Source organism: Liolophura sinensis, chromosome 1, assembly GCF_032854445.1.
Source record: "Liolophura sinensis isolate JHLJ2023 chromosome 1, CUHK_Ljap_v2, whole genome shotgun sequence".
In the NCBI taxonomy this organism is placed as follows: Eukaryota; Metazoa; Mollusca; class Polyplacophora; order Chitonida; family Chitonidae; genus Liolophura; species Liolophura sinensis.
The window spans coordinates 30,564,340-30,578,569 of NC_088295.1; the positions used below are offsets into that span (position 1 = coordinate 30,564,340).

The window sequence follows — 14,230 nt, forward strand, 5'->3', positions numbered from 1 at the left end:
TTGTGAAAAGACGAACAAGCTGACAAAACATATGACACACACCCGGACAGACACATTCTCCCTATTTTTAGTCAAGAAATAATAAATATCCTAAACCACTGTGGTTATTTTTTTCGTAGCCAGACACTGGACAAATATATAATTCCCTTAAAAAAACACTTACCTAGGTTACCAAAATTTGAGAAAGCTCCCAGGTTTCCTGCAGCAGCTTGCTGTAATATCTGTAATCAGGAAGCATATTCAGAGGTTTTAATGACTGCTCCATGGCTTGTCAGTGGCACATATGAACTCTTGTCCCTGAACAACCTTATGTTTACACTCTTATTCAGTTTTTTGAGAGAGCCAACATAAACTGTTTTACAAAGGTCTGGAGTCATAATTTGGCTTTCCTCCAAGGTTTTAAATCCGCAGTCTGTCCATTGGATCTGGATAGATAGCTCCTGGATCATGTAGATACCCTGAGATTAGGCTCCCTTGGGGCAACTTCCCAGACTAACTTGACATGTAATTTCTGAAAATTCAATCTCTAACCTAAGGTGGTGGAAACAATTTCCATCCTAATTAAATACCATAATCCAGGCCAGTCTGTACACTCAGTACTGGGGGCAAAACAAGGAAGAATGGCTCAAGGACACACAGGAACTATGGAATCTGATTTAAAATTGGGGGGCCATTATCAGTTGAATATAGGAGAAAGGCTCTCAGGTATCTGTCTAAATGAGTCCTCTGCTGGGAATACATATACATGTGTATTCCAGTCTGGTGTGAGGATGTTAGAGAGCCTGGTGCGTGAAACCCACTTGATCAGACTTATTGGTCAAGTAAATGGAGGTGGTGGGAAACCTGATATGAAAGCTTATCGGGAACATCCAGCCAGTGAGTCATTTTCTATACATGTATTTCTCATGAAGCTGACCAATAGCATTAACTATGTGTAAAATGGAACCGGAGCTATAAATCTACATGTAGTAGCAATTCTGGCACATATTCCTCACAACACTTCATCTTTACTGCAATTTTTATGTCCTACTGTCAGAGGTCTTATCTATGGATGAAAATATGAGAGCAGTGTTATCAGTCAACTGCCTTGTTCAGATAAGGCTGCTCTGACTCATGTTTTCTCCCCTTCAACAGCAGACTGCTGACACCTTAGCCTACATGTATGCACAGGAGAAAGACCCCTATGTAAATTTGCCAAACTTTCACTCAGTTGTTCTGTCAAGTTGACACAAAGGCACACTGATAAAAACACAATAGAAGTCAAGCTGGGGGCTGGGTTATTACCCACATATGTAACTGGAGATCTCAGCGGGATGCTGCCTCAGACAATCCCTGCCTCTGGAACAACACCCCACTCCTCCAGAAAAACCAAGCCTGAAATAGCCCTTCTCCCAGTCAGAGGTACTACCCCTCTGAAAACTGGTGCCTCCCGTCTGTAGAACAGCATGTACACCACTGCCCATGTGGCAAGATGTTACAGTTGGGAGAAGGGCAGTCAGGGCACCAGACTCAGGTCTCTGTGGACACTGTGCAATCTATAACAGTGTAGCCATTCATTCAGCTTTCCTGCTACACCCTATGTACAAGTTTATGTGTGTTCTGTGCATTTGCTTGTCCCCGTAAGCCCCCTGAACAATAGCTTTAGCTCTTTTGGCATTTGCTGTTGGTAACCTTGCTGCTAAACTCTGGTACAAGGTTATAGGTCAGCTGATAACAGATACAAAAGGAATGTGTTAACCTGGCCTATATCAGGTATCATCAAAGAGAAGACATCATCCAGAGATCTAACACCAACAAACCAGGCATCTCTGACCCCCCAGCAGATATGTACACATCTACAATAGTCATGTTAACACATCTATTAGCCAAAGGCCAATAATATGGCTTTAACCACGGCCAGGAAAGCTACATGTATGATAAATTCATCCCACAGCTGACCTACCAACCAGTGCATTTAAAATGTTTCTAATAACACATCAGACTACAAAGTACAGGTTTAGAGTAAAGGTTTAGAATAGCAAAACACCATGTAATACCATGCTTTCAGTGTTTTAATTATGAGACATGGTAACCTCATGTCAACACCACCTGATACAGCACTAATGAAAGCATTCCAGTAGAATAAAACATAGCAAGGACCATTATTTCACAACAAATTTTCATCAGCTTTCACATCACACTCCTCAAAGTCAGGGTTTGTTATGATAAATGGCCAAGAACAGTATTCATGTGTAATACATATATAAATAAGGCTTTGATATAAATATATTCTGGTTCTAATGTACTTACTGCAAGATACTGTGGGTTCAGTGCCCCTAAACCACCTAAAGCTGCCATATTCCACATATTTGAGTTGACTTGTTGCATTTTCTTTGCCTCTTTTTCTTTCTGTGTATCAGCAAATTTAACCACCAGTGGTGATGAGCAGCCCTATATGAACATGAAAGCAATTGTTTTACATCAACATGTACTAATATACAAGCAAAAGTAAATCTTATGGTAATCACAGACCATATTAAAGTAAAAGAAAGCTAAAATATGAAGCAAGGCTCATCAAAGAGAGCTGAAAACTATACCTAAAAAAACTTTCATTTTTTGAGATCTTTTTGAAAGTGTTGAATGGCATTCAAATATTTGAATACTGTGGTGGGCTTTATGAGCCATACTGACGGTATCTAGCAACTCTGACGTCATATCACTTTTTTTTCCTCATGTTCATCAGAAGGAAGGAATTTTGGGGAACATTATTTCAGTAATCTTTTACTCATAGGTAGAAATAGTTATTCCTACATTCAGTGTCGTGACTGGAGTCAGAAAAACTTCCTGTGACATCTAAGTTCCTAACCTCTGATAGTATGGTCCTTAAAGCCCACCTTAGAATTCAAATGTTTGAGCGCCTTTAAGTCTTTTCACAAAAATCTAAAAAAATACATGAAATAATATTTGTGCATAGTTTTAAGTGGTCTATTTTACAGGTCTTTTCCTTTAAGCATGTACATGCTAACTTTTTATCTCTTAACTATTAGTTTAATCTTCCTGCTTCATTTAAACATCTTTATTTCACAAACTTATACCAATGAGTTGATATTGAAGATAAGGACAGGAATTTGTGATCCTCCATGCATTTATTATTTATTTATTTTAGAATTGGTGTTTCAAACTATGCTCAGCAATTTTCCACTTAAATGATGGCACTCATGTTTATAGGCAGAGGAGACCTGTGTTCCCCAGTCCAAACTATCACAACCCTCCTGCTCTATAGCCCCAGCTAAACCAGCAAAGAGCATCGATTTGAGGGTGTGACCTCGTACTGTAGCTCATTATTCACAAACTGTGCCAAGTAGACTGGTAGGTTTAAAGGTACTATATATATATAAAACTATACACAGAAGAGAAGAAAGATCTGAATATAAACTGACATCCATTGTGTGGTGGTGATGCATGGCTTTGATGGCATTCTGTGCACTCTGCCGGTTACTGAATGTGACAAACGCACAACCTGCAAAATACAAAACAGACAAATCAAACTTTGACAAATGGTGAAAAAGTTTTAGAACAAATTCTACTATGTTAAAAGACCTATATTTTTTCCATGATTAAGGTACACATTTTGCCCCATTCTCACGCCCTATTGATCTTAGAAAAGTGTTTTGGTGTTTGTTTGGAAAGTTGGGTGATATCTTACTGGAAAAAAAAGTCAGCGCAAATAGTAATATTCTAGAATATTTATTTGCCTCTTAAAATGCACTTTTGGGGCAAAATTTTATGTCACTTATGAAACTTTTCATATACAAAGACATCTTGGATAACACAAATGCTTTGGTTCAAACATATTCTATTTGCGTATGTAGCAGTCACTGCAGCAGTGATATATATATATATATATATATATATATATATATATATATAAATTGTATCATATTGATATATGCACTTAAATTAAGTCCTAATCCATCAATGTACAAGTACAACACCTACATGGATTCCTAACCATTCCTAAAAACTCCATCTGACTATTTCATAAAAACATGCAACTGTCCAGAGTCAAGTTCCGAAAACACCTAATGAATAGGCCATCTTCCAGGGGAAGTAAAGTGATAATCAAGCCGAACAGAGCTTTCGCTTTCCGTTACACATCTTAAGCCTGTCCTCAAGAGGGTAGTGGGTTATTGGGGGAGAGGGAGGACAGTGACAGAGAGGAAATGTGACCACACAGGGCTTCGTGATTGCGCATGGCCACCAGTAATCACTGGCCACAACACCCTCTCCCAGACAGATTACTCAGCCCACTACCCTGTACAAAAACCTCTTCACGCATTTCTTAACACACATCTAGTTAAAGGCTGCTGGATTCGAAGCTAGCTTCCTAGTTAATTACTTCGCCTGGTTCATGGTCACATCGTAAAGGCCTGTGTAAACATAACACTTCCCAGAGAGCCCCATGAAATCTCAACCCATAAATACTGCCAAACTCCGCACATAATTACATATTTGTCTATCACTTCTGAAATCATAGATAGGCTACAAACCTTCTCCCGCCTTTAAAAGGACAGCCCATATATCATTCATATTCAATACATTTCCTAGCCCACAATTAACATGATGTTCTTCTAATGAAACAAGGAGAATGAACATGTATTCTGTTCTCCCAAATTACGATGCTCACAAACTAACATGGATACCATATTCATTATGAATAGTGGAGCTGTATATCTACAGCTCACAACATACAGACTACATGAAAATCCCTACAGTGATTTTGTATAATGTTAAAACTAGTACATTTTTCATTAAGACCTGAGCCCTGAGGCTTAAGTCCTATTAAAAAAAAAAAACAATATGAATTCATATATTTCCACCTGTATGTGAAAATATGCGATGACTGTTGGCATGGTGAAATCTGAGCAATATCAGAAAGAAGATAAACAATAAGTCATTAGGAGCTGAAGTACACGAAGGCTTCGATATCTTCATGCCACAACATAAATGTTTCATAAAAGCCAATGTATTCTCCATTTGCCAATGAGCATACCACTAACAAGGTGTTCCCCAGCAGACTCACCCCTACTTTGCCCGTTTGGATCTCTTAATACTGTACAATCTTCTATCGTCCCGTAGGGAGCAAACATCATTCTGACATCCTCTTCTGTGGACTTCTTGGCTAACATGCCGACAAATAACTTTCTTTCTTCTACTGCTGAAAACACAAACAGGAAAACAAAGACATTGGTTAATCAAGTGTGTCACAGTTTTACATAAATACATGTAAGGCATATATTTATTTATCTGACTGGTACTTTAAGCCATACTCAAGAATGTACATCAGTTTCTAAGAAAAATGTACATGTAACATCTAAGTACATGTAGGTGCTCTTCAGAAGAACTTTAAAAGGCAGCACATACACATTTATTGCCAAATACACAATTTACTGTCCATGTCCTCCTTCAAAATATTTTTACAACAGTTTCTACAAGTGTCATCTTGTGCTAAAAGATAAATGCAACGTGTATGAATACATGCACATGTAAGCATACAGGAACAGTAAACATGAAACATTATCACAATTTTAAAGGGCATGCAATGAAACCTCTCTTAAAACACCCATTACACTTAATATTCTTCAGATTTTGTTGATTCAGTACAATTCATACTAGCATGAATCAGATTTCACTGATAAGTAAAGCTACCATATCAATGTCTGTGTTGATTGATGCTGGAATTCTTAGGCTTGGTGGTCTTGTGAAGTTCGTTACAAGTTTCCAGGATAACAGGACAGCTAGCAGTGCATTCAAATTTATAGCTTATGATAGTGGAGATGATTTTATGTCTAGCATGTAATTTCTATAGGATAGAGTGGGAGAACACTGCCAAGCCACAACCAAATATGACAAATTTACACTGATATCCTGTAAGTTATAGAACACCTTTCCAGACAAAATCTGGACTCCTTGTTAAGCCATAGACAAACAAGATAAACGGAGGGAAATCTTTTCAAAAGAAGATTGATGGTGCTAAGGGCCAGTTTTTTTGCACTTGCAGTCACCGATGGCCAATGACAGTAAAGTATTAAGCTTGTGGTAAAGCTTTCATCAATCACGCCGTGCGGCAGCAGGAATCTGGTGGGCAGAGACAGGAGATAAGTACCAGGGATCATGAGGGGTTGTCTCTGGCCAGATTACCCTCTAGGATAGACTCTACCACAAGCACAGACCTGGCTATCTCACATCCCAAGGCTCATCACACAAACCCGGCTTAACAATAGAATCAGCTTAACGCCATGCCCAGCCTCTGATTAAAAATGATCTTAAACAGGTGCGAGTTTCCATCATCTGTTGATTGTCCTTCTCCGACACCTAAGTAGCCAGGGCAACTCCTCAGAATCTCTGGCAAATCAATCACCATGCTCTGTGTGAGATCTTGTCAACCTGACAATATACTGTACATCCACACACAGGTAATGTACATGTTTGCTGAAACATTTAATGCATGTATGTAGGAAAAACTAGCAAATGAGCACAGTAAATACATGCACTAGCACTTCTGCTGGAATATTTTAGCTAGCTAGTATTAACTAGGAAAATAGAAATACATTTTATGCATTTTATGTCCTTTTCAAAAGTACTTCTCTTACACGTTAAGATTCCAGGAACCACTGTACATGTACCTGACAAACCTAAAGTAAAGGTAAAGCCAACCAAGCCAGAGCTGCTGATCACAGCTACGTGTATCTGTATTTTAACACACAGGAAGCCAATGCCACCATCACATACTGTGTGTGGATCTGTACAATTGGATGTTACTGGATCGTTAAGTAAGAGTAGTGCAGAAGAAAACCTCTGTCTCTTAACGCTTCATTGCTGATCTAACAGTTGCATGTCAGCGGTCGGGGAATGGTGTTTAGTTTTGACATTCCATCAAGAGTGCGATCGATACAAGCCAGGGGGAGGTAATTAGCTTGCCTCATAATAGGTTCTCTGCTAAAGCGATTTAACTGCTCTCAGTCAGTGATTACTTCTAATACGTCTGACCTCAGGGGGGGGAATGTGGCAAACTTGTTCGTAACAAATCCATACTGTGACTCGGATGCACATATTTAACAGCATCATTTATTTGGCTTCTGCTTTATGTCCAAATGAATCTATTCCCCATCAAGTCCTTGTCATGTATGCATCAGGCCATCTGAAGGTGAACAGGACACTAAGGGACAGACAGGACTTGCTGACATACCACACCAGTACAGCATGTAATGTGCAAGTAGAACACCAACACCCATCAAATATATTTCAGATTCTGCAGGAATATTCCTTTGGTTTTGAACAAAAAAAAGAGAGTTATTGATGGGAAAGGTTTCAAACTTTGTGTATTTCATAGTTACAGACGCACACCAGTATTTTAAAAGTCAAAAAATATCAAATTAGGGCCAATGATGTGTGAAAAAATTACATTCTTGCTCCCCCAAATCAAGATTTTAGCTCCAGAAGCCATACTAGATAACGTAGAGATGAAAAGCAATCCCACAGACCTCACACCACTGTTAAATACAAACTTGATAGATTGAAACTACTAGACACATATACATGTATCTTGTTCATAAGATTAGTGTCACAAACTCATAGACAGGACACAGAGAGAGAGTATTTCCTCACAGTAAAACCATGAACTTGAGCCCAATGGCTGTGAAATGGCTCTATTGCTCTTCTTCTACTTTTATTTTTCTTGTAACTAATGACAAACTGTCTAGTACAATTCACTGGTCTTCTCCACCCACAAAGGGCTGATCAGTTATTCTGTCTCTAATGGAGGACCCAGGCCCACCTCCAAATGACCTGACTTCAAAGAGAATGCATTGCACTAGCACATCATATTATGATATACTGTTAGATTGTAGACATTTTCCCAAAATTGTTTTTTGCAACTAAGACGTTACCGTTTCTATTTGTTCAGTTAGTGTGAGCCTGAAAATCTTCATTATTTCTACCACTGATGTATGTGGCAACAGATCAAGGCAACATATCGTAATACAATACATGTCTTGGTCACTACACTGTACAGTTGTATCGCAACAGAACAAATATGGCAAGGTCACATAAAATCTGTCAACCTTTTTTTCAGCCTTTTCAGGATTATATGCAAATGTTCATCACATATAGCAAACGTAATTAACAGATCATTCCACAATTTAACAGATAACTTCAACGAAACATGAAAATATTTGCATAACAAGTATATTGGCATTCACACAATTAGGAAGATCAACTATTGGGCAGTAACCCAAGGGGTCAGGCAGTGCTACAGATAATTTTCAGATAGCAGGTAGTGCCTTACTCTATACTTTTCAAAGAGAGGAAGTACTGGGTAAGCCTACCGCAGTACACATTTTTTGAAAATAGTCAACACTCCACTAGTTTGGGTCCCCAGCAATACACCAGGAAAATGTGAAGTTGATTGAGTGAAGGGGTTGAGAAAATTGAAAGACATACATGTGCATACATGTATAGGCCTACATAGATCTACTGGTACAGACATTCTTGTAGTTACATATGTGTATGTACATGTCAATTGCCCATTATTACCTTTTCATTTTGTTTTGATAGCAGGGGTTGCAGTATTATTTCATTCTATCGTAACTTGCCTAATGCCACTGGTAATTTTTTTTATCTGTCAAAACATTTTTGTGTGCACAAACAACTGCCGTTTTAGGATCACAACATGCTATGCTTGTTATGCTAAATCAAAATGTAGGCCTACATAAGAAGACAAAAATTTATTATTTGTGTTTTATTTATTCGCAGAAGTGTTTCCTAACACTAGCTGTTCTCATGATCACTGTACTTCATTGCATTAGCTTCTCTCCTCAGAAATCACCGATTCTTGTACACATTCGAAACTGGACACTCACACTTTAATATAGCACAAATAACTGACGATCGGTGTAGAGTTAAAATCATACATTGAGATGATATAATGCAATACAGTAGCAGAACTTGCTGTATAGTAACCCAGATTACCATTGTTTTAGCCCTTGCTACAGCTTCTGCATGGCAAACACTAGATAATGTCAGGAATACATATATCACAGTAGTCAATTCTTCACGACTGCAGGTAGTGATGCATGAGCCTTTGCTATCTACTGTCGATTTTGACAGGACTGTTTGCTTTAAATCTCACATGTATGCTATAGCTTTCAGAAAATTTAGGTGTAAACACATATCGTCAGGCATATTCAGTACGCGCTGCACGCCCCTTACCTGAAGACACTGGGGTCAAGGTCAAATGGCATACCCGTCGTCTGATAAGTTCCACATTCTTTAATTTCACCATTTTGGTGACTAACCAAGCGCTCGCTTGCCATAGGGTAGGCCTTAATATTATTAGGAGCTGTTAAATACAGGAACATAAGACTACCTTACACAGTGTAAATCTTTTCACTATATATGCTACCACATATGCACCGATTGGTATGTGACATTTACCGTCACGATCCTCAGAATAGAGCAAGCCTATTCAATAACCTTTCGTGACACGAAAATAAATGAATAATAAATGACAGCATGACTCCAAACATAATTAAAATTTTTATTCAATGCATCATCACAACATATAAATCCCAACAAAACAAAAAGGAAAACATCACCAAAAGAAGCTAATATTTGACCATAATGCACCGTCTATTTTTTTAAGCGCACTTCATATTTTTCCATGACTCTTTAATGGGTCTCTCGCAATACTCACCAAGAGACACATAAAAACCAAAACATATGAAACTTAGACAGGGGAATTGGTCCATACATTATACATGTAATTCTCACCACATCTTCAAGGAAGACAATTTTTTTTCCATCAAAATCAGTTGAAATTTCTTACTAGCTTTTCTTACTTATTACTAGCTGATCCACATTAGTAAAATGAAGAGTTTGCGACAACTTGATCAAAGATTACATACATGTACATGTCCTTTGAAATTTCTGATATCCCTACATTTTGAGATGGCTTAGCACAAATCCAAATCAGCATCTCAAATTCAAACTTTCAGTCTTTGTGATTCTCACGTTCACTTTGTGAAAGGATAAGGAAATATATGGGGTCACTAACCCTCATACCGGGCTCAGTCTAGACCAACAAGACGGTCAGAGTTTACATCTGACCAACATCTGTTACCTACAACAAATATTCCTTTAACATGTTACTTTAGGGACTTTTTAAAATGTGTAATAAATTTATCGGCTGGCCGTTGTAGAGGCGAAAAGCTTCAGTGATGTCATTCAAAGGGAGATAAGTAGATGCATGTGGCAGCATATGGAAATATACATGTCCTCCACTTGACAGTTCCTGTCCATTGAAAACTGATGTAATGTGTCTTATGCAGGATAAAATACATGCTACATATTTACATGTACATTGTCCACTACAAGAAATCAGTTATTAATCAGAGTGACACCATTACATGTATTTGGATTCGTTTCAAGCGTTTTTACAGCCAGATATCTGGGATTGGCATAGCCTTATAAATACTGATATAAGAGTCAGCAGTGATGCTGTCCTGATAATAAACAGTTGTGCTGAGTAATTTCACTCATTTGCCAAACACCAGACTGTACTGATAAATCTCCAGTAAAGCCTTCAGTAAGTTAACACATTTATTGAGTGCTCTGGATTATTGAATGTGGCCAGATGTCTGAAGTTCTGGCTTAATTTGATCTAGCCAGAAATTTAAGTTAATTGTAACAAAGCCTATCCTTGCCACAACCAGGGATCAATGAGCAAAGCAAGTATTATACTGCAGAATGGTATCCTGAAGAGACATCCTAAGGAGAAAGACTGAAAAACACACAGCATGTTACATCATGTTTACTTTTCAAAACCTTGAATTTCACAAAAGGATCTCTGTCTGTCGGTCTGTAAATCATGATTTCTTTAGGCCGAATCAGTTTCCTCATTCTTGATATCATGGAGACAGACTAAATGGCGGCGACTCATAGTTTGGCAAATGGAGGGACCAATAATTGATTACACTAGAGTCTCATTTCCGGAGCTGAACTCAATTGTCGATATAACAAAAACCACAAAATAGCTCCTTCAGTTCTCCTCCCCGTGTCATTTTTTTTTTCTTTCATTTCCTTTTTTTCCCTTTCTTCCATGCTCCTGACGGATCTTGCTTCGGCTGCTGTGTAATCTCCTCTGCATCTGACGCAACAGTCATACCAAGCCAAAACATTTGGGAATAAAATTTCTTACGTACAAACTGCTTGTGAAGACATAATTGAAAACGGATGTTCATTCATTGTAATTTGGTTTCTAAATTTCATTTTTCAAACCATTTTATTTTACAATGCTGCCATGATTCTATATGTACTACCTGAAAAAACGACGGGTGGGCAACCCAAATTTTAACAACTTTACTCCATTCTTTACCTATTTTGCGGCGGAAAAAAAAACTTTGGGAGAGAAACGCATGGTTACAAGTAATTATGTGTTCAATTCCTAGAAGAAGTTTCACTGGCCTACTCAGCCAAAGCTCAGGACAAACTGTTTATTTGTTACTCATTAAAAGCCATGGGGCTAAGAGCATGGGAAGATTATCTACTCCACTTCCTTTAACATGTTGGGCTGGTCTAGAGGACACCCCGATCCATTTTACCCCACTGCACAGTAATGGATTACCGGTTGTTGCCAGCTTTCTTATGGCCCAGTGGCCAAGACAGTTGTTCAAGCATCAAATGGGGTAGAAAATGAGTCCAGGAAATAAACTAGGCTGGGGGTGGAGAGGTTGTAATGAGTTTTGGACTGCCATGTATCAGGCTCCTTTTGACCAACTGACCTAGAGAACATGGGGTGAAGATAATTGTCTTCACCTAAGACTACAAAATATATATCTTCCCCCAGCAGCCTTTAATATTACATCAGCATGGCCAAATTTGTTTTACATCTGACATCTGTACTCTATACATACTCATTATGGCAAGCCTCAGGCTTTCAAATCCACTACCAGGCGTACTACGACATTACATTAAATTATATGGAGCATGTGAAACAGTATTTGCCAATTACATGTATGACATGAACATCAAGTAAAGGGTTCTCATTTAGAATTGGAGGAAGAGGAGGTTAGAGCTCAAAAGTAGGCAGATGAATTGAAAGTAATTATGCCACAATCACTATTGATTTAAATATTAAGAATATTCAATGTCGGTGGCTATGGGGAGGAGAGTAGGCAGCTACCGGCAGCCTGCTACTTGCCCTTTTTGAACACCCTGCAAGTATAACTGATGTGATGTGTTATCAGTGTGCCAGTCACATGCCAGTTAAGATTAAGAAAAATTTAGAGAAATCTTTCATCTTTCAGTTTGGTAGCAAACAACTTTCTCTCCTTACATTTCTAAAGAACATGTCAAACTCTGAAAATAGTATTATGTTAAATACTGGCAAACTAAATGAATGAGGTGAATAAAATTATGGGCAGGAAATCTTTCTTTATTGTTAAAATTTAATCTCATGAAGGGAGTACACAAAATTCACAGTTCACAGACTCAGGGATGCCTAAAAATTGGACATCTAAAAAAAGGCAGGCCCATATAGACCTAAACCTGGAAACTAAGAGCACTGTACATGATTTCACACACCAGGTGTTGGAAACATACGAGGTACATGTACCTTATGCACCTAACAATAATGAAGACAACTTTCCTGAAGGTAGTGACCAATTTAGCTATTAATGTTAAGGAAATGTTTGGATTCCAATGTGTCTGAAGCTTTCTGATCCTGGCCTAGACAGATCTTTATGTCCTGCCTTCCAGTGCCAAATGAGATGTGTGGTCAGACAGACTGTGTCAGCGGAGACCCTCCCCTGGAGAGGTAGTTAGACACATCACTTTCAGGCTGCCACTGTTTGCCAAAAGAGCAACACAGGCTCCGACCCACACAGCCACTGCCAGGGGAATATTTGCACCAATTTGTAGTGTCAATTCAGGGCTGATTTTCATGTTTGATTTTCTATTAATCCATCACACACTCCACAAGCCATGGTTGAGCAGTAAATCAAATTTCCCACACATACCACTTGGCACTGATCAATACTCCCCATATTCATAGGAACGCCGAATGTTTACCAGAGACCAACTTCATTCCTCAATGGCCGGGCACAAATCACAAACCAAATCAAAATTACCCATTTTACACGTTTCCTTTGGGGGAATAAAACAAATCGCTGCTTTTATCAGATCGTGGAACTCTTTGGATAACCCCTGATCCCTTCTCTTATCCACTTGCTGGAAGCCTGCAAGATTTTCATGAACTCTAAAACCTCTACACTTAATCAAAAGGTACTGCCTTGCAGCACACTCCTCTGTCCTTAATAGAAGCTCCCGAAAATTAAGAAATGACCCACAATCACATGCAGCCTTACTGTGGTATATTAGGAAATTACTTTCTTGCTCCACCTATTTCATCCCTTCGTACAAGATTGCCCAGCTGGTCTATAGAATCTTACAACCATTCCTAATAACAGAACATGATAAAGGTGTTCTTCAGTAATAGAGGAAAATTAGTTTTGTGGGACTGTTTTCCTGCATGTTAATCTGTTTCCTTCATTCTTAAATTAATACGAACTATAACATACAAGTATGAAGATACATGTATATATACAATTCATTCATAATACTGGTTTAATACACTGAGCATAAATTCTTAGTATCCAATCATGATGTACTTTATAAAATAGTTATCCCAATCTAAATTGTTCCATAATACTTAATTACTACAAAATGTGAACTGTGTGTATTGAATGGCAAACTGCATATGCATATCAACAGAAATGCTCTGCACCAGATGCAATCAATAAAAACAATCTTTAACAAAAACATTATCCCACCAGTATTCATCCATTCAGGTCTTAGCAGCAGTCCTTAATCAGCACACATTAATCTTCATCTTTTAGTGTTTGTTAAAAATATGAGGTCACTGAGATTGAGGTGTAAAACTTTGGCACTCAAAAACCGAGGCCATGTACTGGTCAAACTCCTCAAGATGACAAAAAAAAAAAAAAAAAACAACCATATGTGACATTCCAAAAATATTTACACCACCAATTCATTTTTGTCCAACACTTCATTTCAGAAGAAAAAAACTATGGCCGAGTCAAAATGAATTGAGAGAAGATTGAGTTGGAATTTTTTGTCAATGATTAACTATTTGTCTCTCAAACAGATTATGGCTGTCTGGGCAAGCTCTCCA

General features: G+C 38.2%; 1 protein-coding gene across 13 annotated transcripts in view; it reads right to left on the bottom strand.

Annotated features, from left to right (window-relative positions):
* The window catches only part of LOC135462172 (CUGBP Elav-like family member 2), an 88,858-nt gene that overhangs the window by 23,663 nt on the left and 50,965 nt on the right, over positions 1-14,230 (bottom strand). For all 13 annotated transcript variants that reach the window (XM_064739558.1, XM_064739554.1, XM_064739560.1 and 10 more), the window contains 4 exons: positions 5,063-5,197; positions 3,420-3,499; positions 2,290-2,430; positions 164-221 (listed from right to left, as the gene is read on the bottom strand). In XM_064739558.1, the coding sequence (XP_064595628.1) occupies positions 164-221; positions 2,290-2,430; positions 3,420-3,499; positions 5,063-5,197 (414 nt within the window). The remainder of the gene's footprint in view (positions 1-163; positions 222-2,289; positions 2,431-3,419; positions 3,500-5,062; positions 5,198-14,230) is intronic.